Below are 27,551 nucleotides of genomic sequence, written 5' to 3'. Positions count from 1 at the left end.
ACCTCGGATCGGGAGTCGAGCGTGCTAACAATCCACCTAAAAGCCCAGGCTACTAGCTTTCATGCCAGCAGCGCTCTTGAGGTGTTGGGGAGTGAGGTTTTACTAACGTTCTACAAGCACAGCTAACTAGCTGGCTTTCGTTACATATGCACATTATTAAAACTTAAATTTAATTTCCTCAAATCTTATACATTTACTTGACATTTAATCATATTTACATTCTTTATACAGCTCTGCATTCATTTCCACACCCATTCGTCTTGGTGGAATATCTCAGGAACTTCTCATTAAACACATGACAAACTGAAAGCCTATATCAAAACAAACAGCAGACCTTACCGAACACAAAGATGAAAGGATTCCTCTGTACAATGAGCCATTCCACAATAATCCGGTTTTGAAATGGTAGCAAATTTCTACATGGTCTCCCACTTTGGGCTGAAATTCTAATGTTATATTCCATAGTAGTGAATTTGCCTTCCATGTCAAAGAATCAAAAGTTGGTCATAGAATGCACAAATCAACTGTGCCTTGGTCTAATGACATATACATACTGTATGCAAGCACAGATTACTTCAGGTCATAAATGCAGAGGAGTATAAGGCACATTCGTCATCAAATGGTTCAATAACAAGATGTCAATAAAACAATATATAAGGAGCAAAATATTAATGTCAGTGCATACATTTTTGTTAATTGCTAAGCCACAGAATATCCCCATCATTGTGAGTCTTATAATTGAAAGATTCAAGACAATCCCTTCTACGTACGTCAAAATGAAAAATATTTTTTACTATCATGCTTCCTGGTGACATGAATGCAAAACCATGAAATAATTCATGAGACACAAATGATTTTGGATTTTGATTTTTGAAACAGCTGACAAGAAATATGCTAGTATAATCAGATCATATACTTTCCCAGATAAGGGTAGCCTAGGCTGTCCTGAAAAAAAAAATGAGAAAAAAAAACAAGATACAGCATGTATAGATGGCCTTTACAATGACCAGGACAAGAGCTTAAAAGTAAAGGTCATAAAATTACACTGAAAATAGACCAGGCCTCAAAGGGTTTAAAGTGTAGCTATGTGTAGTTTTAGGTGAAAACACTCAGGAATTACCTAGATATAGCAACAGGATGTGGAGAAACAACCATTTTAGTGGTTATTCTGAATGTCAAAAACGCCTATGCTCTGTGTTGCCCAGATAACCAGTGAAGTTATTTTGCAAACCAGCCAGTGCTGGGACATCTCTCTTGCAGTACCACTTTGTACCTTGTGTGGCACTACACAGATACAATGCAAGTCAATGGAAGAGTGTTGCCATGAGCATAGTCATCTGTTCAAGACATCTCGAATCCAACAGAATTCTACACATAGGAATTCTGATGTTGGGAGGTAACTGTTCATTCATCATCTCCCTGAAATAGAGAAGACAAAACACTTTGGAGAAACATACTGGGACTCATTGCATATTAATTGCATGTTGCTATTTTGTTGTTTACATGTAATGTCTTTAATGTGTTCTGTTCATGTTGTTATTGAAGAGAATACCATCACTAATGTATCATGTGTTAGAGGAGGTTTAGTCTTCAAATCAAAAGTAAGCTGAGCTATTTTTAGAAGTGCAGCAGGTCCTATCAATCTTGTATGAAATACACTTCTGTTACCTTGGCAGCATCACGGGTCTTGGCCTTCAGCTTGTTGATCTGGGCCTCAGCAAGGTCAGCACGTTCCTGAGCCTCCTCAAGCTCATGTTGCACCTTCCTGAACTTGGACAAGTTGGTGTTGTTCAGCTCATCCTGTGATGTCAAGGAGAGATATTTATGCTCTACTTGGTAATGGAAAAAAACCTGACTGAAGTGTTATATACGGTTTAATATAAATCATGTGGATTGGTAAGTCTTTACTTACATTATCCTCAATCTGCTTCTTGTAGACCTTCATTTTCGCCTGCATTTTGTCCAGCATATCCTGCAGTCTGGCGGTATTTTTCTTGTCTTCCTCAGTCTGTACAATTTTATGGTTATGGTTAAAATATTTTGCAGACAAATTTGTCCTCATAGAATTTGACCATTAAAGTATTTATTATCTTAAATCTAAGGTGAACAGATGAGTCTTCAAACCCTTCCTGAAAGTCCCCAAAATGAAAACAGGTATACAGAACACCAGGCAACTTATTCCAGTAGAGCTGCAGCTATCGATTCTTTTTGGAATTGAGTATTTCATCAATTGAGTATTTATCAATTAGTTTTTACAATTGATTAATATGCTTAACAAATGTCATGCTGTAAACTAGCCCTACTCACTTCAAAGTAAATTAATATATCTGTTTTATATAGATTTGTGCATCTGCAGCATTTGCCATCACTACCAAATAACTATAATTATGTCTGGGGTAGGCCTATTTGTTGAGTTAACTTAACACCAAGAGTGTGTGTGTGTGTCTTCATATAAATGAAAATAATATAGTTATATATAATATACCTACTGTATATATTTTCTTATGGTTTTCTGTGGTTGAATAGATGACTACAAAAGGTAAAAGTACCTGCACACTGTTGCTGCTGCTCCTGAAGTGATTCATTGGCACAACATGTCAACCAAAGATGGTCTTCGTCAGGTCACCTTCATCAGGTCACCTGACGAAGACCAGCTTTTGTCGACACGTTGTGTCAGTAAATCACTTCAGGAGCAGTAGCAACAGTGTGCAAGTACTTTTTCCTTTTTTCGGTTTCCATTTTACCCTGTACCTGTAAAAAGTTGGATGTGCGTGCACTCTCTGCAACTTTGAATAGACAACTGTACCTGTTCAGTGAGCTCCTTGACTCTCCTCTCATATTTACGGACTCCTTTCACAGCATCAGCTCCGCGCTTCTGTTCAGACTCAACTTCACTTTCCAGCTCACGGATCTGTAACATCAGATGTCATGGTTTTCATGTAGAACTTAAAATAGTATGGCTAAAACTCTTCCCATTATTCAACTTTTCGAGACGCTGAAATTCACACCCTTGATTCCAGTTTCTGGACTTGTTTCTTGCTACCCTTCATGGCCAGATTCTCAGTCTCATCCAGTTTGTGCTGGAGGTCCTTCACAGTGGTCTCCAGGCTCTTCTTCAACCTCTCCAGGTGAGCGTTGGTGTCCTGCTCCTTCTTCAGTTCTTCAGACAATGTGGCATTCTATAGATAGAAAAGATAGCCAAGAAGAAGGTATGTTTTTTTGTTTTTTTTATCAAAGCTCAATGGCATATAAAATATGAAGCAGTTTTTTTCTAATCCTCTGGAACAATTTGGTATATATTAATTTTGCTTCAAAAATGCTATATGAATACATTTTATTATTATTATTATCATGATTATGTGTACCGTATCTGCAATAGTGACTTAGCTCACATCAGTGCCTGATTTCTTGGCCTTCTCCTGTGCCTTTCTGGCCTCTTGAATGACCTCATCCACCTCTCCCTGGACTAGAACAAGTTCAGCCTCCAGCTTCTTCTTGCTGTTGGTCAGGCTGGTGTTCTGAATCAAAAGAAATGTGCTCAGATAAAGTGACATCAAGAATAAAGTAACGATAATGCAGAGGATTAACAAGGGTTTTTTTTTATTATTATTTTACCTGGGAGTGCAGCAGTCCAGCACGCTCACTGGCATCCGCCAGCTCCTGCTCGGCCAGTTTGCGGCCTCTCTCTGTCTGCTCCAGAGCACCTCTGAGCTCCTCTACCTCAGCCTGCATTATGCCATTCCTGCGCTCCACCATGGCAACCTGCTCCTTCATGTCTTCCTGTACTCTGAGAGCATCTTCAAGGTGCAGTTGGGCATCCTGTATGAAATAACATTGATTAGATAGAGCATTGTTGTGGTGTACTTAAAGGACTGAATGTAAGGTAGACCCTTTGGTACCTTGAGCTGTCCCTGGACTGTCCTGTACTGTTTCTGAGCTTCAGCAGCCTGGCGATTGGCATGGCCGAGCTGAATCTCCATCTCATTGAGGTCTCCCTCCATCTTCTTCTTGATTCTCAGAGCATCATTCCTGCTCCTGACCTCAGAGTCTAGAGTGGTCTGCATGGAGTCAATCACCCTCTGGTTGTTCCTCTTGATTTGCTCTACCTCCTCATTCTTCTCTGTGAGCCTCCTCTCCATCTCAGTCTTGACCTGGTTAAGCTCCATCTGGGCACGAAGAATCTTGGACTCCTCATGCTCAAGTGTACCCTGTTTCAGAGGAATTGTAAAATTATTTATGTTGTTTATTTATCATGACATTTGGCATTCAGCAAGTGAAACAAAATCCTACCTCTGCCTCCTCCAGTGCTGTCTGGATTTCTGCTTTCTCGGTCTCCACTGTCTTCTTAGTCTTCTCCAGCTCATGAATGCTCTTGCCAGTCTCACCAAGCTGCTCAGTCAGGTCAGAGATCTCCTCTGGAAAATGCAATTAGAATGGTTTGTTATCAGTGGCGGTAGCGTAGAGGTTAAGGAGCTGGGCTATCATTCAGCAGCCTGAAAAGTTGTGAGTTTAATTCCGTTGTGCCCTTGTGTTGCTATGGGGACAATGGTCCTTGTAATAGAATTGACATACTGTTTGTAAGTCACTTTGGATAATGACTGTCGAATGTGACGGAAAAATCACTGTTCTCTCGTTTTGAATTAATGGAACATTTATATCGCCGTGATCATCACTGCGATAAAAGTAGACTTATGCTTTATTGGCGATTGATAACGCTGCAATTCTGTGGACTGAAACTATGTATTGCGTTTGCTAAAGTAAAGTTTAGTGAAGTCTCTGTATGATAACATCTACTGGCCTAGAAATCTCTCTAACGGCAGCAAATCTAATTTACTGGTGGGGTAGTCTAGCAACTCTCCGTTGCTTTGGGTGCTGGAAATTGTAAACTTCCGCCCAACACGAAAGCCAGTGGCAGGTAAAGCGCTATGCTACTAAAAATAAGAGCACTCCGGGTCAGGGAGGCTGAACTAATCACTTTCAGGCGAGTAGTTGTGAAAATCACTCACTATGTCTCAAATGGTTGCAATATTTACATTTAGCACACTTTTCTTCCAAAGTGACTTACATAGTGTATGTCAATTCTATTACAAGAGACTTCAGTGTCCCCGGAACAACTTGGGGTTAAAGGGATAATCCGGAGTGAATCCAGAATGAATTTAATCGAGTCGGTACTTTTCCGGAAATGTCGCTGCTGCAGCTGGCAACGCTTTAACAACACTTTATTAACATTTCCGGAAAGGTACGGACTCGATTAAATTCATTCTGGACTCTCTATCCGACCACATAAAGACGTGGGGATACTTCGGTTTGGCTTTAGGGACCCTCTACTCACTACCACGTAAGTGTAGTGTTGTTTGGAACAGTAGAAGAGGTATAAAAATAGCGTTTTGTAGTGGCGAAAGGGCATGCCCGCGTCACTTCCAGGCTAACGAGTTTTGGCTAAAAACGGTGAACTCGAACTTTGTCAAAATACATCCGAATGACATGATTTTGGTGTCAACTCAACGTATGTACTCCCAATAGTCCGAAAAATGTATCTAAAGTGCATTTCACTCCGGATTATCCCTTTAAGTGCCTTCCTCAAGGGCACAACTAAGGGCACAACTGTTGAAGCCAGGAATTGAAGCCACACGGCTACTGCTTGCTTGCCCTGCTCCTTAACCATTACTCTACCACCACCCCAATATGCAAGCCTTTTGTCACAGTCTGGCTCTCTGATACAGTTTATATGCAATAAAATGGTTTTGTGTGGTAAATATAAATGTTGACATACGCTGCAGGTTCTTGTTCTCCCTCTTCATAACCTCCAGCTGATCCAGAGTCTCTTCATAGAGGTTCTTCATCTTGAAGAGCTCAGTGTTGAGAGAGCGAGCCCCCTGCTGAGCGTTGTCCAGCTCACCCTGACTCTCGTCATACTTCTGCTTCCATTCTGTCAGAATCTGATATGAAACATGGACGTGTTTTTAGAGAAGCCTTTAAAAGGAGAGGCCAGATGTTACATTAGTGACTTAGGGGAGCTTTTCACTTACTTTTTCAAAGTTCTTCTGTTTCTTATCAAGGTTGGTAGCCACAGCATTTGCCTTTTCCACATCAAGCATGAGGTCATCCACCTGACCTTGGAGTCTCTGTCTGGTCTTCTCCTGAGAATCACACTTGGTGTTCAAAGCCTCAATGGTCTCTTCAGCTTGCTGTAGCTGCTGGGCAATCTTTTTCCTGGAAACGTCATACGGACAGTCAAATCGCTTAAAAGTTCATAGATGGAGGTAAAAAGCCAAGTCTAGTCATCTAGTCATTAGTCCTTTCATATCTTTCTTACTTGGCCTCTTCTAGCTCCTCTACGCGTTGGACGGCATCAGTTTCATATTTGGCTCTCCACTGAGCCACCTCACTGTTGGCCTTGGACATTCCACGCTGCAGCTCAGTTTTGATCTCCTGCTCCTCCTCAAACTGCTCTCTGAGCGTGTCACGGTCATGGCGGGTTGTCTGTAATCCATGACCCAAGGCATTCTTGGCCTAGAGGACATTTAAAAAAATATTCGTTAGCCAAAGTTTATTGCAAGAATGTGCTTGCGACAAGATACAGTATTTCAAGACTTGCCTTCACTTCATCATCCAGTAGCCTCTTCAGCTCCTCAATTTGCTGGGCCTGCGCTTGCTTGGTTCTGGTCAGTTGAGCGTAAACAGCCTCTTTTTCCTCAAGTGTGCGACCCATCTCACCTTTGATCACACAATTGGAAAACTTTTTTAAGTAAAATAATCAAAACAAAATGATTTTGATGATTTTCAAAACATAAAATTAATCATATTTCCTTCTTTTACTTACCATGATCAGTTTGAAGCCTTGCTTGATGTGCGGCGAACTCAGTCAGCTTACGAACATTTTCCTCGTTCTTGTCTTTGAACTCAGCCATTTGTTCCTCAAGGGTCCGACACAACTTCTCCAGATTGCCCTGATTAATTTTTAGCCTGACGTTAATTTGATGGTTTTCATTACAGAATAGCATATTATCAAACATTACAAATATCTAGAGATACCTTTGACTTTGAAACAGACTCCATATTGCTGGAGAGGTCATCAATCTCCATTTTGTATTCAGCCTTCTCCTTCTCCAGCTTCTGCTTGATACGCAGAAGATTGTCGATCTGCTCGCTTAGTTCAGCTACAGTGTCGGCCTGCTTCTTGCGGAGAGCGGCAGTAGTAGATTCCTGCTGCAGGGTGGACTCCTCAAGATCATGACGCAGCTTCTGCAACTCTGCATCACGCTTCTTGTTCATCTCAATCTGAGCAGCAGTGGCCCCACCAGCTTCCTCAAGCCTCTCACTGATCTCCTCAAGTTCCCTGGCAAGATCAGATCTCTGCTTCTCACTCTTAGCCCGAGCAGCACGCTCAGCTTCAATCTCCTCTTCCAGTTCCTCAATACGAGTCTATGGAAAAGTAGAGAAAGGAGGCTTAAGATACTTATATTTCACATTTGAAAACTTGAAAACAAAGAATTACAAGTCTGAAGTAATACCACAAGTTCTTTCATCTTCTTCTGAAGCTGAGCTCCAATTGCCAGCTCATCTTCAACCTTGCTCAGGAGTAGGCATATTTCAATATCTTTCCTGTTGGGATATTTGAAGAGTTAAGACAAATCAATCAGTGCAACAAGTGATAGGATTTTAAAGAGGCAAGACAACAACAATCATACTTCTTCAATTTCTCATCGCCTTGATGCTTGTCATTATCCAGATCCATTAAGGATTCCTGAGCCAATTTCAGGTCACCCTCAAATTTCCTCTTCATTCTTTCAACATCCATGCGGAGCTTCTTCTCTTGCTCCAGTGATCCCTCCAGCTTTTATATGGACATACAAAAATGTTTTAGAAGATTTGAAATATATATAATATATATATATATATATACTGTATACACGCTAAACGACATTTTGTTTATATGATAAAATTCCCTCACATCATCCACTTGTTCTTCAAGTTTGGTCTTTGCTTTGGTCAGATTGTTGACCTTAGCCTCCTCTGTTTGGAGATCGTCCATAATATCCTGATGTGAATCTTCCATGGCTTTGTTCTCCTTTATCAACTTGGCGTTGGCCTCTTCCAGAGCGGTCATCTCCTCTTTCATGTTTTTGACCTACAGGGATTTGATAAATCCATAACATATGTGTTATGTCACATAGTGTGTTTGTTGTGCTGTTGTAATATCATTTAACTTAACCATATATGAGTCACTTTGGATTAAAAGTGTCTTCTGAATGAATAAATGTTGCCAAATAATAAATATTTTACTGAAAAAAAATAAATATAATGAAAAAATGCTACAATGCATTTACCTTATTTTCTACACCACGTTTCTCCTTCTCCAATGCAGCCATTTTGAGCTCAAAGTCACTGATGTCCTTCTTTAGCTCAGTGCACTCATCCTCCAGTTTTCTTTTCCTGGCAGCTAACTCTCCATTGGTGGTCTCCTCCTCCTCCAGCCTCTCGGCCGTCTCTTTGAGTTTGGTCTCCATCAGGATTTTGCTCTTAATGAGACCCTCACATCTCTCCTCAGCATCTGAGAGGCCCTCAGATTCCTATAGTAAAACAAACCACTACGTAAATACCATAACTTTTTTACTATCAAAATCACACCATAAAGAAAAAACACAGCAGTACTTACAGAAGCCATGGCCATCTCTAGGTCCTTTTTCTCTTGTATCAAAGACACCATCTTCTGCTCCAGCTCTTTCTTCTTGGCCTGGGCAGTCTCCAGGTCTGACTTCATTTTGTCATAGTTTTCTTTCATCTCGGTAAGTTCTTTCTCAGTTTCAGCACTCTTCAGAAGAGGCTTGACCTTGAAATACACGTTCATCCATGGCCAGTGTTTTACATTCACGAAGGAGCGGATATTGTACTGGATGGTGTAGATGGCTTCTCTGTTTGAAAGGACATACAAGTTTTACAATGTCAAGTTAACTCTGTACTCTTGTCGCCGAGTAAGTAATTTACATATGATTTTTCCTCAAGCGCACCTCCTTTCCATCATCTTGACAAACTCCTTCCTCATCAAGAAGGCACGGCAGAGGGCCTGAGTCATTGTGACAAGACTAGCCAGTTTCTCATCTCGCATCTCCTCAAGGACACCCAGCAGACCAGCTTTGAAGAACACCTACAAAGAAAGGGTATTTACAGGACATAATTGCATCGAATAAAGTCAGTTACCAGGTCTGTGTGATGACAGGAGTTGTAAATCATTTACCTTAGTGTGGCCAAACTTGTACTCTGTGTGGTCCACATCAATGGAGCCCAAGAGTTTCTCTGAAGCTGTTTTGTTGTCCATGAACTGACCCTCTGGGATAACACTGGCATTCAGCACCTTGTATCTTAAATGATGAGAACAAAATACATGGATGTCATCAGCCAATCTTCCAACCTAATAAGTATTTTGTTTTTCAGATATCAGGGATAGAGATGTATGCTTGTATGCTGTATTTATACAATATAGAAAGTGATTTATTGATATTTTCGGTCCATTAATACTATGATTATCAGACATAATACCAGTTTAGAGAATCACCCTCTAAACTAGTTTATATTAATAACATTGTCTGCTAATTGGCTTTTGCCTATAGGAGATGAACTCTAAAAACGTAAAGATGCAAAGCAGAATAGTTTATTTTACCAAGTCCGTTATAGATATCTGGGCGCGTTATACTGTAGTATGTTCTGATTTCCTATTATTTGTATAGTTGTTGTTTTTATTTTTTGGTGGGGGCTATGGGGAAAATGCATGTGAAATTCACCTCTGCTTGAAGTCAGCATAAAGGATTCTGCTTGGGAAGCCCTTCCTGCAGATTCTGATGCCCTCCAGCACACCATTACACCTCAACTGGTGAAGGACCAGGAAGTTCTCCATCAGACCTTTGAGGATAGCAAACATATGTATTATGTTACATAGTTTAAATTAGATTGATTCAGTTTTTTAGACAAAAAATAGCTTACCAGGTGTCTTTGACTCATTGGGAATCAAGCAGCGCACAAAGTGAGGATGGGTGCATCTCAAGTTGGTCATCAGCTTGTGCAAATTCTCCTGTAGGTGTGGACACACAATTTAGCCCCTTCATTTAAAGTTGCATATAATTATTTGAAAACAAAAGTTCAGTAACCAGTGAAGAGCTCACCCTAAACAGGGCAGACACTGTCTGGAAGGAACCACCCTTCTTCTTGCCCTTGGCCTTACCCTTGCCCTTTGCAGCTTCAGCTGAAAGAGTGAGAGAGTCGAGACATGTTTTAAAAAAAAAAACTGCAGAGTGTACAGAAAACTGTACACAAAACGTAATTATAGTTATATGATATACATTTTAAAAATAATGATAATAGGTAATTATATAAATGTACATACATATGGTACATAATGCATATAGTATACATAAATATACAGGTCTGTTTTAAGATTTTAGATCGACCATTAAAAACAAACCTATGCACCCATATCGTTTTCAATAATAATCTTTATCAATGAATAAATCAATAAATGAAATTTGCATTATGCACCTTCAGCAGCAGTAGGAGCTGCGTACAAGAGGGCCAGCAGTTTCACGGCGGACTTCATGTAGAGCTGCACAACAGAGTCGTTCAGTGGGTCCTTGTTCTTTTCCAGCCAGCCAGTGATGTTGTAGTCAACCTTGCCAGCATAATGCCCAAGGGTGAAGTGGGCCTCTGCTTTGCCCTTTACTGGTTTGGGTTTCTCAAAGCACTTGGTTTTACCGAGATGTTGGTCATACAGCTTGTTCTTGAAGGTAGTGTCTGAGGACTTGGGGAACATGCACTCCTCTTCAAGAATGGAGAAGATGCCCATGGGCTGTTAAAAAAAGAGAATTATCAATGATATCCCAGATTCATCTTTTTGAGAATTTTCAAATAAACATTGTCCAAGCATCTTTCACCTCACACACACAATTACCTTCTCAATAAGCTCAATGCAGGCAGCCAGATCCATACCAAAGTCAATGAATTCCCAGTCAATTCCCTCTTTCTTGTATTCCTCTTGCTCCAGAACGAACATGAAGTGATTGAAGAATTGTTGCAGTTTCTCATTGGTGAAGTTGATGCACAGCTGTTCCAAACTGTTATACTGTTGTAATACATAATAAGATAAGGCTGTTGATACACCGTTGTTTCAAGAGCATGGAAGTCAAATGAATGCATACAATTAATTTCAGTATTGCATCAAATAGATTTACTCACATCAAAGATCTCAAATCCAGCAATGTCCAGCACACCAATGAAGAACTGTCTTGGCTGCTTGGTGTCCAGCATCTCATTGATACGGATGACCATCCACAAGAACATCTTCTCATAAATTGACTTACAAAGAGCGCTTACAGCATTATAGACCTAGTTAGGTATAAAGAAGATAATGAATGCATAATTGTGCAAAACATCTTACACAATAGGTCAATCTTTTATGTTTTAGTACGTTTCTAACCTGTGGTACAGTCTGGCCTTTGGTCACATACTCATTTCCGACCTTCACTCTGGGGTAGCACAGATTCTTCAGCATCTCCGCAGAGTTCAGGCCCAAGAGGAAGGCGATTTTGTCAGCCACTGAACCAAAACAACAACATAATAAAACATTCTAAAAGGCATTCTTACAAATTAAATATGTTTTGATTTGAAGTTTAATCTTGAAAAATATGTTGTTGGATATCATATCATTATGCAGTAGCTATTATTACTACGGTAGTTTCTTCGGTAGAAATGATACATATTTTGGTGTATCAAACGTGTTTACTTTTTAATCCATTTCATCACTTACCCTCAGTGCCGTCAGGCTCAGCCTGCTCCTCTCTCTGCTTCTGCTTGAACTTCAGGTTTCCATGATGCATGACAGCACCAGTGAGCTTAAAGATGCCAAATTTCTCCTCAGCGTTGAAACCCAAAATGTCAATGGCTTCCTGAAAGAAGAAAGGGTTGTTTAGCCATTGTAAAATACTTTGTGTCTTCGCCTAAATTGAGTGAAATGCTTAAGCTACATCTTACATCTGTAGCAATGAACTCCTCCACATCATCAATGCTCTTGACTGTGATTTCACCTTGGCTGACCATAGGGAAATCATATGGGTTGAGGGAGATGAGAAGTCCCTCTGAAATTCAGATGGAAGGAATAGTCATATGTTGACACATACCAGTTTTGTTGTACATACAGTACATCATGGGTGTAGGTTTAGGGGGGACGCTAGGTCCACTGGTCCCCGTCAATATTTTGAGATGATAAAATTGTCCCCAATTGTATCTTATTGCCAACTCCTTTGTGCTGATATTTGGATCGATTCCGACAACCAGGGGTTTGTTTCCTAACTATGGTAGCAACTACCTTGGTAGTGTCACTACCGAATATTAGTTACAATACAAACCCCATAAAAGGCCAGAGTGAACCCCACCAAACCTACGAGATATAGAATTGTACGCATATCATACCAATCAGCTCAGGCTTATGTCCAGTCATTAGCTGGTAGAAGATGTGGTAGCTCCTCTCAGCAGACAGCTGGAATGTCACTCTTGACTTCTCCAAAAGATCTGATATGTTTGAATTATAAACATTACATAAATATAATGATATATTGATGTTTGAATATAATGATAATATATGATTAATTCCATTCATGATAAGAGAATAAAACGGCCACTCACAAGTCTCAATATCAGCAGAGGCCAGTTTGCCAGTTGAGCCAAAATGGATTCTGATGAATTTACCCTGAATGTTTTTTAAATAATAAAACAGATTAAACTCACACGCTTTAGTGCTTCACATTAGCATTTGCTGTATATATGCCAGAAAGCAAATACTTACAAAACGAGAGGAGTTGTCATTCCTCACAGTCTTGGCATTACCATAGGCCTCCAGCAGAGGGTTGGCTGCAATGATCTGATCCTCCAGTGACCCCTAGAGAGAACACCAGGCTTATTTAAGTCTGTTTTGCAACGCCAATGTAAGGTAAAAGTCTCTAGATAGAAAACCTTTCCTACCTTGATTTTGCTGGCGGCTACTGGTTCTGCCTTCTTCTGCCCAGATACTGCCACTGTGGCAAAGTACTGGATGACACGCTTGGTGTTAACAGTCTTCCCTGCACCAGATTCTCCACTGAGGATTAAACATGTCAGTTAATTCATAGTAAATATTATCAACCTTGTCATCAATAAACATTTTTCTAATTGTCACTGTCCTAGCAAAATTGAGATAAGCACTTACGTAATAAGAACAGACTGGTTTTCACGATCTGAGGGGGAAATATCATATTTACAGTTAGTGGTCATGTATGGATTTCTACAACAGATTCACAAAATCTAAAATATTTAATATGTTACTCACCTTGGAGCATGAACTGATAGGCGTTATCAGAGATGGAGAAGATGTGGGGTGGAGCTTCAATTCTCTTCTTGCCTCTGTACCCATTCACAACTATATCATCGTACACTGGGAGCCACTTGTAGGGGTTCACAGTGACGCAGAACAGCCCAGAGTAGGTCTGAAGTGAGGGGTAAAGTATCAAGTTAGAGGGATTTTTAAAGCTCATTAAAGTTCATTTTTAAAAGATGATTGAGCATTGCAGTTCTGTCAAATTGTTCAATGGCGGTCTTACGTAGATCATCCACGCTGCGTAACGCTCCTTGAGGTTATAGAGCACAGCGGGCTCGTGGAGGTGGGTCATCATGGCCATGTCCTCAATTTTGTCATACTTGGGAGGATTCATGGCGAAGATCTCCGTGTCTTTCACAGTTACAGTCTGAAAGACAATGTTTGTATTTCAGTTGCAGCACTGGAGAGCACTGAACCCTAACTGCCAGGTTGTTGAATCGAATCCTAACAACCTGTTTGTGTTTGCAAAAGAAAATTGCATTACACTCTACAACATCTGTACAGTAATTTCCTGCGTATTAGCCACATTGTGTGTAAGCCGCAGGACAGTGATTTACAGTATGCAGTTAAAAAAAAGCAAAAGTATATTAATACTTTATGAACTTCCCTTGTGTATTAACCTCATAGCTGAAGAAATTTAGCAAAATCAATGTATAGGCCACGGATAATAGTTGGGAAATTACATTAAGGCTTATGACAGCCTGTCACTTCTTAGATAAATTGAATAAATTTAAATAGAAATAGAATAGAATAGAATAGAAATTACGACTAAATGGTTCTCATTGTTTTCACTTTACTTTCCTCTTGCCAAATTGTCAGAAACAGGATAATTCAGTTATTCTTGCCTGTTTGCGAGGTCACATGTAGGGGTAGGGTGTCCCAATTATTTTACGACAAGGGAAAGTGTTTGACCCTTCAAACTACCCCGTAAAATTGTGTGAGTCAGATGCAGACTACGAATGAAGAGTAAAATGAAATTTCCTAGGATACACCACCAGGCCCACCGGAGAAACATGATGGGGCAAGCCCAGAGCCTCATTAATGTAGCCATACAGTGTACATAATTGTGCCCATATATTCAGGGTCCTGTTCTTCATAGGAACTTTTTTTTTTTTTAAATTGCTGTTTGCAGACGTTAACATAGACTACCCTAATTATTGTATTCTACATATTTCCATGTCTGATGTGCCACGAGTTGACAGAACAAAATTAAACGAAACATTAAAGAGTCACTTCACCCCATAACTCCACCCACTTCACATTTCTGAAAACGGCTTTGAAAATGGGGGAGACGTTCTGAAATTTGGAGAGAGAGTGCAGCACTGCTGCAACCAATCAACCATGGTGATTTCGTGTCAATCTGGGAATGAGTGCTGCAGACATGGCTTATCACAGGTAGGCTAATCAGGGCAGCAGGTGTTGGGGCGTTTCAGTCCTAATTTGTAACGACCCAGTGACGTAGTGTCGGACTAGAAGTGCAGGACAACGTCAGCATTCCAATAGTATTTTGGACCAACATGCCATGGCATGTTTTCAAACGGTAGTACTGTATGCGCGAGAGAGCAATATCTCCAATACAAAATCAGACGAAATGTTACTTTTGTCGAGAAACACGATTTTTGTCAATATTAACCCTGGTAATAGTACAGTTCACCACTTATGAGTATTTTCAATCAATCAACAGCTCAAAAAACCTATTTTAGGGTGCAGTGACCCTTTAAATGAAATTTTAATAATATCCAGCAGCAGCGAAATTTGTTTAACTTTTACCACTTGTCTAATATGAATGCATACATCTGCCGACTGCATCTTGGAAGTTTGTTGTGCTGATGACATGCAACTACCATTCATGTTGTAAAATGCTAAAATTGTGGGAGCTTTATGTGTTTATTTCGTCCCGCATGCCTGTTTCATTCCTCCCGATCAAGCACTTCCGTTTTTGCCTAAATAATTCCTGAATTGTTTTGTTCAGAGCTGAAAATGCAACTGTATTTGACAAAGGACAGATGTAGGTTGCCAGTGACAAAATATTAGCTTTCAGTGTTGTATGATCTCTTTGTAAATTACGTTTAATTGAAAATATTTCAATCAACCTGTTTCGTCTGTCCCTTATGGTTGTACTACCTATTGGCCCAATTTACTTTCAACTTTCAGACAAGAGGGTTGCCACCATATCTCAATCCTTCAATATATCGATTATTTACCGTATCTCAATCCTTCAACAGGATTATTTGGACACAGATCAGATTTTGGAATTTGATTTTACTCTCGTTACCATTGTGAGAGAGGGCTGTGGGTCTGCAGTAACCTGACTGCAAGAGACAGCAAGTGAACTATGAAAACACGGACAGTTTGGACGGGGTTACATCAAAATGGCAGCTAGATGTTAGTCTTATCTTATTTTCCATTTGCAGAAACGTATTTAAAATGTATTTGGTAATTTGTAATTGGTGGCACCTAGACTGTTATCACGGCAAACAATTTAGGAAACCCTTCCCCAGAGGGCACATGGTTAGGAAGACTGTAGGGCACTACATCTCATTCTATTGCCATCTGTTTCTTTCGTAGTGGCACAGTACCATCTAAGAGGTCACTTTTTTGTTTTTCATCAAAAAGGTACCTGTAGGGATCCTCAAGTTTATCCCATTGTATTGGCACCTGCCACATATTTTCTACTGCAGGGGAATCTATTAGAAAACTTCCCATGAATTGATGCAAATAGGGACACCCTTTACTAGACTGTCTGCATCACATTATATCCACTATAGAGAACCACCTACATTGACGTTTCTTTATGCTTTTTCACTTCTACCGTGATACAGTATACAGGGCTTCTGCATTCCAATACATTCTGTTCAGGCAGTGACACCCTTTGGAACACTGTCATGTAAGGGCAGCACACGTAATAACACCCTCTTCCCATGCAAGGGCACACAGGCAAAGCCAAGTATAGACCATTTAAGGGGCCCCTTATATGGCATCGCATCATGTTTTCAGTGGTGGAAGGGCATTCTTTAAGACACATTCTTGGGTTTTACTCATTATAACCTATTATTTGAAGGGAATCTCTAGAGGTCACTGGACCATTTACTCATGTAAAAGTCAGTCAATAGGACACTTTTGAGGGCACTTTAACAGTCTTTTTTCAACTATATGGGGGCACCAGGGGTGGGCCATTGCCACCCTTCCCCCTCCCCCTCCCCCTCCCCATCCCCCTCTGAGTCTGCCAGTGATCTTGTTACTTCTTCGTTTTAGCATCATAAAGATTTCTCAGACTCTGATTCTATAGCCACATGCCCGGAAATTACAGTGTTGGATGCAAAACAATAAATTGAAAAAATGTAAAGGTTTGTGATCAGCTACCATTTAGCCAGCTTACAGATAGTAACTCTCATAGAAACACAATTTATAAGGGGATTGTACTATATTGTATTATATTGTACTTCTTGTGGTGCTTAGTTGTTGAGTAGTTGAAATATTCATAAAAATGTGTGTGTGTGTGTGTGTGTGCATAATCACATTCAAGGCAAGTTTTAAATGTCAATAACACATGCTGAGTTCATACACTACAATCTTCAGTTGACCAAGTAATACAGAGCAGAGACCAGTACAGGACATATCGCAGAAAGCACTTACTTTCCCAGCATGAGTCTTAATTGTGGCTTTGCCACCTTCTTTACTCTCCAGCGTTCCTTTGACATAATCTTCCTCTTTGTCAATCACAAAGTAGGCCGATTTGGCATCAAATGGTGCGTTTTGGGCCTCAATACGCTCCTTCTCTGTCTTCCGGAGATAGACAGCCGCCGAACCAAAACAGTCCATATCTGAATCCCCCATGATTGCACTTCACTACGAGAAAACATATTTTAAGTTGCAGTCATTTTGTGAACTTTAGTGTGATACGTCGGCTACCTTTGTAGCATTTCAAATTTGTATGGGTAATAGTAAGTGCAATTTCACAAAGTAAGTTTTATGTCATTTGAAGTGCTCCTCAACATCCCAACTTACATTTTTTCTCACCAAGTGGAAAGAAAAGCTGAGCAAGGAGCAAGCGGTCTGCAAAACATTTATTAAAATAATTGGTTAGAGGTTGAGAAATCAGAATTGATTCAGATACAGTGATTCTGATCCCTCATCCCAATTACCAATCTCTCTGCTTCAACAACTTTAAGAATCAGAGCTTTAGCTTTAGAATGTCACTCACCTCTAGTAGGCTACCAGTCAGTCAGTGAGAGAATCTTTGGCTGCTATTTTAAATAGCCACTCTTATGGCCAGTCAGCAAAACTGGCCCGACTAGATTTGGGCATGGATCGGGTGACATGATCAGGTTCATTTCCATGGCCTATAGTTTCTGGTTGAATTCAGTAGGTCATGCAAATATTGTTTGTTTTTTTTGTCACATGGATAAAAATGACTACAAAGTGTATGTTCAGGAAAAAGTAATCATTCTCTCTCACAGAAAAACAAAAACATGTTGCAGGAGTCATGCAAGCACTGCATTTTTTATAAATAAAGATACCACTGCCTAGTGCCACTAGTACCTAGTCTAGTACCACTGCCTGTTATATGAGCTTGTGTCCTAGATAATTTTCTGCAACAAACAAACTCATACTCAAAAGTTTTACATGTAATGTATGCAGTCATATCAGTGGCAGAGACCTTCATTTGGTGGAACCTCTGCACATTCAGAATGCCCCAGTTCTGAGCATGCGGCCATTGTTGTTGCTGTTTATCTATTAACTGGAGTGTCTGTTGGGTTTAGCGAAATGTGCTGCTCATTTTGTAAATGTGTAACATTGTTAATTAAAGGTGACATATGCAGGATACGGTGATGCATTATCAGAAATTAAGTAAAGCGTTCATAATTAGGGGTCCAAGCAGTGAGGGCGCGGGAACCATATTGTTTTTGTTCAGATTATTATTATGGGTCTTATTTTTCTCCCCCTAAAAGTGTTTGTGGAGCAAAAAAAACCGTAAACCCTGGGGGAAAAAATCTGAATATGGTCTCAGAGACCCCTCGCTACTCAGACCCCATAAACATGTGATGCTTGAATTATAGGTGGTGGCTCATATCTCCAGAACAATTAGGCCCAGCTTCACAACTCTTGCATTATATTAATCCTTACATTAATCTGCATCTTTTCCAATAATTGAAATGTAAAATGAACTAATCAGCAGCCCTTGATTCCATTGTCTTGAAACTCATTCTACTTTATCTATAGCATGTCTTATGCCAAAAATGACATTTTCTGATTTTTGATGCATAAAATTGTTGTTAAGATACACATCACTAAACATTATGAGGAGGGCCCATATTTCATCATGCAAAATGTCCAACATCACAAAACTTAATTTGCAGTATCATGACAATAATCTTTGGACGTGCAAAATGTTCTGAAATTTAAAATAAAAAATAAAATTAAAAAATAAAAACCTCAACAATCTGTATCCATCTGTGGCAATCTGTATCCATTTAATTCTATAAATTCTCACACATATATCAAAGCTGTGATTTGGTCCATTATAGCCTCAAGGGCAGTTCCAGAGTTAAAACCACCTGGTTAATTATGAGCTAGACTGTTATGAGCTAGACTAGTTTAGAGCTAGACTGTCGTGTACAGTACAGTGTGTTGCAGCAGGTATGCACGAACATCAAAAGAAATCACTATTTTCAAAACCACTGCAAAGTTCAAAGTAGCCCTCAAAGTAACACTTCTGTGTTAGCATCCACAGGTTTGCTAAAGGTAATCCAAAGTATTGCAAAATCTGAAAGTGTAGTGTACGGAGAGGCTATAGCAAGGAGGGCTTCTGAAGGCAACACATTGCCTTCTGTTCTGGTAATTAGTGGGCGTTACACTTCTTCCAGCATTGCACAAATCTGGCAGGATATATCGAACGTGCCCACTGAGTTGATGCTACTGGAACAGAAAACCTCCTTGTCATAGCCTCTCAGTACTCAGTATGCAATACTTCAGTTTATCTGTAGTTAACCTACAGTATGGATGCTATCACGGCTATCAAGTATAAGGCTATTTTGAACTTTGCAGTGGTTTAAAAATAGCAATTTATTTTGATGTGTGTGTATGCACGCTGCAACATGCTAACCATTTTGTTGCTAATGCAAACAAAGGCCTAGCTCGAAACTCCTCCAATTAACATATTTTTGCTCCCAAATGAAAGTGTGAACCTGTTATCAACCAGAAATAGACCCCAGGTTGTTTGGAACTTCCCTTTAATGGTAAATCATCATGCAGTCACCACTTATGTTAGACTCCCAATTCCAAGTTTAATTCCAAATTCCCGATTAAAAGTTCCAATCCCTCACACATAAAGCACACACATAAACATGGAATCAATCATTGTCCTGAGCACACTGTACTATGGCAACAAAGTACTTAATACTTCCATATTGACTAAGTCATCCATCCGTCTGTCTACATCCATCTACTGTACATTCTCTATCTAACTACATCCATCCATGTATCCATCAACCTATATCCATCCATCCATGGCAAACTTAACAACTGTATGCTACTGTTTACACTGCACTATATATCCTGTCCTGTCTATGGACCACCTGTCTATACTTTTCTACTTTTTTTGCACTTCTGGTTAGACACAAACTGCATTTCGTTGTCTTTGTACTTGTACTAGGCTGGTTGCCTGACCTGCCGATGAATTTGGATTTCGCCCGGCAGCTCAGGCTGGAAACCTGCACATCTATCTCCCTACTTCCTGTCCACAACCTTTGGGTCCAATCACAGTAGTGATTCCAAAAGATGCACCGGATCGTTGGTCTGATTGGTTGAAGGACTATCCAAGCATACCGTGTCATTTGAACGATGCCCATTGATCACGCCTCTTGTGCTGTGGAAATAAAGCACAGACTCCCCAGACTAATGTTCTTAGAAGATTGAGTTTACAGTAGTATGGTGATAGCCAGACTACTTGTACTCTGTACAAGGACAATAAAGTTGATTATCATAATCTGATCTAATCTAATCTAATCTATCTACCGACCTGTGGTCATTTCTCGATCCCACTTCATCTTTCTCCACTCACTCACTGTGTCACGAGGCAAAACAGCCTGGAGATAATACTTGAAAAAATGGTGGTAACCAGCGTGGTCAGCCTAAAATGGCAAAATATGTTTGAGCAAGACATAAGTAAAGTAATGGCATGTAATTATAAAAGTCAAACCAACTCTATATGGGGGTGTTGTGATACTCTGGCCCTGGCCTCCTAGACCTTCTTTCAGGGAGATCTAGTCTGGCAGTGGCAACCCATCGTTCAACCAATAGTTCATAACCGTTTCCCTCAGACAAGAAAAATGTCAGGCCAATCACCTACGTGAGGGGAAGACGAAACCAAAACTCATTGGGATGAACAGAAGTAGCAGCACCTGCAAAGGTCAAAAAATGCAATTGGAAAAATGCCAAAATATATTGACAGCAAAGGTAAACCCATCACATACATTGCTTCCTGACTGTTGATGCAGTTTATTATCAGTTTGCAAAGTTTCGGAGAAGTGGGAGGTAACGTTTGGAATCTCTGATCAATGTGATTGGTAAGGCTGAACCAATGGGTTCACTATTCATTTCGTGAAAGCCTGGAGATAGATTCACTATTATTCACTATTCACTTTGTGAAAGAGTCTGGATATTTTCAGGTTAGTGCTGTGGTACAGTGACAGCATTCCCTACCACAAGGATCTAGTGCTACCAGGACCCAGGTTTGAGCCAGCCTACAGTCATCTCTCAATCCCATATGCCATCTCTCTCCTAATCATTTCCTGTCTGTACTCTTCACTATCCTGTCAGTAAAGGCTATTAAAGGGCAAAATAAATATATAGAAGTGAATAGTTCTGTGTAATAGTCAGCCAACTGGTTTTGTTTAAAGTATGATTGGGTTTAAGAAGCAGAAGGAGTAGAATGAGTAGCAGTGTTTTGGCAGACCGTACTCTTACTATTGAGGGGTCTTTCTGTCTTTAGTTTGAATATTTTGCCAATAATGTAAAATCTAAGAAAGCATCTTAATTATTACAGGTTTAAAAAGGTTGAGCTAAGATTTTTTTTTTTTTTTTCAGGACAGGTGGCAACAGAAATTACCAAGGTTACGGTAAATATTATTATAACTTACCAATACCAAGTTTCCAAATGTATGTTGTATGAATGTACATAATATGTTTTTGTTTGTATGTAAACACAGTTATTATCGATATTTGAGCTACTATTATTTGAAACTGTTTTTTATTTTTAACTAATGTACTGTTCATTATAAATTCCTGTGGACAAAAGCATCTGCCAAATACTATAAACATAAACAAAATAGGCATAAACATCATTAGCATAAACACTATTAGCATACACATCATTAGCATAAACATGATCAACATTAGTAAGAAGGGTGTCACTTGCACTCGAGCCTTTTTGGTGCTCACAGTCCAGGAGCAAAGGAGCTGGCTGGGCTACTACAGAGAGACTAGACCCAGGGATGACTGGAGCACTCAGTCAAAAACTCTGAGGAAGACGCGGTGAGTCGAAACGTCAGTCAATTGTGTGCACCATAATAAAACAAGTTTAAAAGTTGTCTGAGTGCTCTGGTCATCCCTGGGTCTAGTCTCTTTGAAGTAGCCCAGCCAGTTTCTCTGATTATTAGCATTAGCTTGACTTGACTGGACCACTCATCACAGTATCATCTCTAATACTATCTTACATATGGATTAATGGCAGTATAACTACAATGATAACAACAAAAAAGTATCGCTCTTGCTAATATGAATGACAATGTCCACACATAAACTGTAACGATTATGCCGGTGATCACTTCCAGAACGATCTTCCAAACAATAAAAAGCTGACAGTCAATCAGACTCCATCAAATGTTAGCACAAAGAGATGTATAGCTACCAATACGCTTATTGTTGAACCAAAAGAGGACACAATCTGGTCACCCTGCATAAACTGTAACGATTATGCCGAGGATCACTTTCAGAACGATCTTCCAAACAATAAAAAGCTGACAGCCAATCAGAATCCATCAAATGTTAGCGCAAAGAGATGTATAGCTACCAGTAAGCCTATCTCATGTAAAAATGGCGTCTTTCCGGTTTACAGTTTGCTAAAGGGAACGACACTTCCTCTCCGGATGACTTAGCAACATCAATGAGAAATCATGGCTATAAACTTTTGAAATATTATTGAGCTTAGAACAAATGTCTAGCGGAATATACACTCCTACTCATGAAACCTGGATCTTAAGGCACAAATGTACACCTTGTACAGTAAGTGCATTTCTTTCTGTGAACAAAGTGCTGTGGAGTCCATTATACCACTGTTGCCACTTGCATTGTGTTCCTTTACTGTTATAATTTAGACGTTTTAATCACTAAAATGCTCTTGTTTGTAGGACTACTTCTTTCCGCCACTTATCAACTAATTTCTCAACTTGCAGGACAAACTGTCGTTACTAGTTCTAAACGGATGATTGCTAAGGCCAGTCATTAGTTCCATCTCTCCATCTCTATATTTACTTAGCCTACTGCCATGTAACCATAGACAGTAAACTAAAAGACGCCTTCGTCATCTGCTACAATGTTGATATGTTCTGAACGTCTTTTTTTAGCTCAGATGACTTTAAAGTGGGGATTTATGCAATCACTTAGCCGATATTGCATCATATATTTTTCATTAATTTACATTAGCCTACTTTGTAGAAATTTGATTTCACTTTGACATTAAAGAGGGATTTTTTTGTGAATTACTGTAAAACTTACATTGACAAAGATTCCACTTATTAAATCAATAGATGGGGTGAATACTTTAGGCAAAGGTACTGTACTGTACATGCTTTGAATGGAAAACGTTTTCACTGAGCAAAACAAATAAAAATTAAAAATAATGAAAACAATCTATCAAATTATAGATATTATAAACATTAACACAAAGAGAGACTTTCTTTAGGCTGTCGTTGGTCAGTGTGGGTGCTCATATTGTTTTGTTGTTGTCATATTGTAGACATTTATCTTTATTGTTATTGTTCCTGGTGTGAACGACACTTTACTTTTGGTGAACAACATTCTGACTCATCTCGATGATGTAGTATTTACTTTGCAATAAATTGGTTGAAATCAAATCTATTCTCTCTGGAATTATTTTATGATATCACACCACTGATATTTTACAGAATGGGCAAAATGTACGTTATTCCCTTTTGACTTTGCTCTGCCACACTGTCAGAGTGATCTGATTAGCTTGATAGTTTTATGGTTGCCTGCTTCCTCACAAGAGAACAGACATTTTGAACTCCTCAGTATGCTGCTGTGACCCCAAAAGGAAATTACCGGTCATATCATGTTTCGGTTTCATCACACGACTGAGCATGGCTGGTTTGAGTCTGAGCATGTTTCTTTAAATAGACATACCTCAAGTTATACCCTGACCCATGTGTGCACCAGAGTTCAAAATGAACAGCTAAACAACAACATTGACCTACATTGAATCTTAACTCAACACATTCAACACAGACAATAATAAATCTGTAAATTGCTGAAATGAGCATGTATTGACGCTGTCTTAAAGCCACATAACTGTAATAAGCCCCGGGCCTAATTGAGATTACAGTAGGGCGATGTGGGCATGCGATGAAAGGGTTTTGTCATTGAAGTTATATAGCAGACACCTGATACCGCAGAGACATGCCTCGAGGCCTGTGCTCTAATTAGGAATAAGACCAAATAGAGCTGGCATACTGTAGTGTTTCTGGATAGAGATCAGATCTGTGTGGTTCTTGAAAAACCAGCTATGAACAAAGCCCTTGGGATAAACTTCAGCTTGTTAGGTAAGTCGCTAAAGAAACATTTGTAGCTATAATGAGGGGTTATTCCATATACAGTAATTTCACAAAAATATGGGATTCAACATTATGGTCTTAGATTTTTGTTCACTTTTTTGTAAAAGGTAGTCCCCAATGGCTTATGGCCATCATAAGCCTGATATTTTGGTGCATTGAATGCCAATCTTTTATTTGTAGCCTACCCCTTTTTAAATGTTCCTTTCCTCTCTCAGTGAAACCATATTTCTTTGCCAAAAATATGCTCATATGCATCTCATAGTATAGTTACTGTATTACCCACCATTGCTGTCCTATGGATCAAAACAAATCCGGATAAATGAATAAAAATTGGTCATGGGGGGAAAAAAATGTTTTTGTTGTTCGAGTGTTTTTGAATGCGGGGCACTTACAATCTCTAAACATCGTAGTCCATGAGGGAAAGTATATGCTGAGGACATTTTGAGATGGTTAGTTGTCTTATTCAAAAGCTATACACTCTTGAATTTCACCTAAATAACAATTTGTCCATTAAAATAAAATTTGTATTACCGTCTTGAAAGAACAGTATAAAATGCCAACACATTTTGTCTGTTTATTGCAATAGTAGATTGAAATAGTACTTGAAAGTTTATCCAACGTTTACCACCCCCTCAGGACATATCTGAAGTTGGAAAAAATGAAAAAATAAATTTGACGGAGCCAAAAAGATCTTGAGATTGTAAGTGTGTGCATTCAAAATCTAGACATTACTACTTCAGTGTGCCACACATGTAGTTGTATGCATGATATAGCATAATATTGACAATTTTACATAATACTGTAGTATAGTATGTTATTAGAAGACTTTTAGTCTAAAACCGTTGTCACATTTACTGTAATAAGTGTTCAGTTAATTTCATGAAAAAATAGTTGCATAACAGTCTGTTATGTTGTCGAATGTGTATGATGTACGTACGTCAATAAATCTAATTGTTGTGACTTAAGTTGCATCGATTCCAAGTTGTCCTGTTTTTGAGTGAAATCTAGCAGCACAATAAATTATGGAAATAATTCAAAGTATGTAAAATACAGTGCTGTGCAAAATTGTGAGGCACCCATTAGATTTGAAGATAGTGGGAATATAAAAAACACTAAAAATGTGTGTTTCTGGTTAGGTTTTAGTCTTTTGCATCCATTTGATTTGTTGTTTTTCACGATCACGATTAAAATGATCTCGCAATCACAATGATCTCGCAAGGGAGAAGCTAAAGCTGGTTAATACTGATTCAAGCCCTGACACATTGCCATCGGAAGTGGGAAGGAGATGATGACACTTTGACATATCATAATTGGAATACAATGAAGACGGTCACCGGAGATGTACAGTAGGCTACAGTACAGTCCTCCACTTTGCACCCTGCCAAAATGCTCCTGACACCGCAGTGTCCGTGTTAGGGGTAGCTGTGGTCAAGTCAGCAGGGGATGACGAGACCCCCATCATAGCTGGATCTACCAACAGCATGTGGCAGGCCAGGCATGTCAGTGGCCTGGGTGGGGAACGACAGCCCTGTCAACAGCTTCCCTCTCACGTGATTGGTCATTACAACGCTGCTAACACAACACATCCAGTGGTAGAGACTGAAATTAGACTGGTATCACAAAACTACATTTTAGGTGTATTTAAATACTGTATACATATTCCCTGTGTTATCTGGCCATAGTCTATTTAAATGAGTGAGAAATAAACAATATAGTCCTTCTGGTCTTGCTGAAGCAAAACATGTAAGGTGCCTAAGATGTGGTCAGTCCCACCTTACTGAGAAGTAATAAGTATAGGAGAGAGAACATGCAATAGCTATAGCAGTCATGTGCCCCCTGTAATTCAATTCCACTGACATCTGAACAATCATTCTGTTGTGCTGAATGTCAGTTAGAAAAGCCTCTGGCTTACTGGGATGGAGGTGTCCCATATCATGACACAAACTTGACCTGTCTCAATGTTGTGCATACAGTAATACTTACTGTAATACAGTTTTTGCTCATTGCTTATACACACTAAAAACAAATGCTTGGACCAAAGCCTCAATACTTAAACATTGTGTAGCACATCTTATACACACTGGTAACCATAGCTTAAACACATTTTCTGCTTTGCATACAGTTTACAATTCTGCACACTTTGGACTTGTGAAACACTATCTTACATTAGATACTTTGTTCAAAAGTAAAATCTTCTGTTATAAATGGGAAAACACTTAAAAAACAAAATGCAAGCATGTCTGGTAATTGGTAATACCCACACACATACTGTACCTGAAAACACTTACAGAGAAAACTGAACACCAATCAGTCTGAGGCTTAGCACTTCACATAGACAGGTTATTGTGTACCTGTTCAAGTGTGTACTTTTACACTGAGCGCCGACGAACAATTCTGTATTTGCCCCTTTACTATCCATTTCTAAAACCTATCAAATAATTGATTTCAGTGTGCTAATGAAAAGTATGACCATGAACCACATACCTGCATGCCTCTTTTGCAAGCAATGAAAAGGGCATGCAGAGACATTGAGGTGGGGTCAGTTCAGGGTGGATATATGGCACACAATGTGATGTATTCCCTGTTGCCTAGCCTGAGAGATGTTTTGAGTTTCACAGAAGAGTCTGAGAAAATGACAATAAAAATAGAAACACAAAGTCTGCAGTGTTTTATACAAGACACATCAGTGTGTTGCTGTTGATTTGACATAGTAATTAAAATGATGCATGCGTGTATGGTATTGTTGCTATAATGACATTTTAGAAAGGAATGTGAGATTTGATTGCAGTGTTTCATTTTAGCATAGATGTGAGTTATATACTGTATCACTCACATCAAGTGATTTGTCTGTGTGTAGAGTAATTGGTGTAATGAGTCAAATTCTGCAAATATGCAACATATACAACACTGGAAACAGTGCTCTCAAGGGTTGACTTTTGGTATTGGTAAACCAAGCTATACAATCTTGAACACAATTGGATAATTGCTCTGTCGCTAGTTTGGAGTTTAACACAGTTTTAAACTGGAGTTGGAGGTGGGAGTTGGAGTTTAAAACCGCGCTAAACTCCAAACTAGCGACAGAGCAAGTTTGGCACAGGCACTACTATTGTTTAGGTTAGCAAAATTTAGTCTTGTGTGGAAGTCTTGTTTACTATCATGTATAGGGATATAATTAATTTGAGAAGAAGAAAACGGATTTGAAAAAAATAAATAACACCTCTTAATCAATTCCGTATGACCTTTGACCTGGAGCCATTCTAGTCAGCAACTATTTGACTGCAAAATGAAGGAGAGAGTCA

The 27,551-nt window shown here is 39.4% G+C and overlaps 1 protein-coding gene across 1 annotated transcript; it reads right to left on the bottom strand.

Annotated features, from left to right (window-relative positions):
• Positions 1 to 185: 185 nt before the first annotated feature.
• LOC134092467 (myosin heavy chain, fast skeletal muscle-like) lies at positions 186 to 17,621 on the bottom strand. The gene is made up of 41 exons (XM_062545338.1): positions 17,604 to 17,621; positions 17,408 to 17,455; positions 17,036 to 17,248; positions 13,623 to 13,766; positions 13,352 to 13,508; positions 13,232 to 13,259; positions 13,009 to 13,123; positions 12,833 to 12,925; positions 12,673 to 12,736; positions 12,460 to 12,558; positions 12,022 to 12,125; positions 11,798 to 11,936; positions 11,468 to 11,586; positions 11,227 to 11,376; positions 10,943 to 11,113; positions 10,534 to 10,840; positions 10,161 to 10,240; positions 9,982 to 10,069; positions 9,783 to 9,900; positions 9,239 to 9,362; positions 9,012 to 9,148; positions 8,660 to 8,915; positions 8,331 to 8,573; positions 7,955 to 8,131; positions 7,692 to 7,837; positions 7,515 to 7,605; positions 7,036 to 7,425; positions 6,824 to 6,950; positions 6,599 to 6,717; positions 6,317 to 6,513; positions 6,030 to 6,213; positions 5,774 to 5,939; positions 4,291 to 4,415; positions 3,900 to 4,208; positions 3,616 to 3,819; positions 3,393 to 3,518; positions 3,009 to 3,179; positions 2,807 to 2,911; positions 1,913 to 2,008; positions 1,669 to 1,800; positions 186 to 1,419 (listed from the first exon to the last, which is right to left on the bottom strand). Exons 3-41 carry the CDS (start codon positions 17,234 to 17,236, stop codon positions 1,405 to 1,407), a joined length of 5,817 nt encoding a protein of 1,938 aa, XP_062401322.1. The 5' UTR covers positions 17,237 to 17,248; positions 17,408 to 17,455; positions 17,604 to 17,621; the 3' UTR covers positions 186 to 1,404.
• Positions 17,622 to 27,551: the final 9,930 nt, after the last annotated feature.

Source organism: Sardina pilchardus, chromosome 9, assembly GCF_963854185.1.
Source record: "Sardina pilchardus chromosome 9, fSarPil1.1, whole genome shotgun sequence".
Lineage (NCBI taxonomy): Eukaryota > Metazoa > Chordata > Actinopteri > Clupeiformes > Clupeidae > Sardina > Sardina pilchardus.
Note: the sequence above shows the minus strand (reverse complement) of the source record. Positions and strands in the feature narration are given on the sequence as shown.

Bases quoted from the DNA above. Each gene is read 5' to 3' on its own strand.
- LOC134092467 (XM_062545338.1), bottom strand. From the start codon at position 17,236: ATGGGGGATTCAGATATGGACTGTTTTGGTTCGGCGGCTGTCTATCTC. The intron at 9,363-9,782 runs GTGAATTTCACA...TCATCATTTAAG, and splicing joins TATGCTGACTTCAAGCAGAG to ATACAAGGTGCTGAATGCCA. The intron at 2,009-2,806 runs GTACAGTTGTCT...AAAATTGTACAG, and splicing joins TCAAGGAGCTCACTGAACAG to ACTGAGGAAGACAAGAAAAA.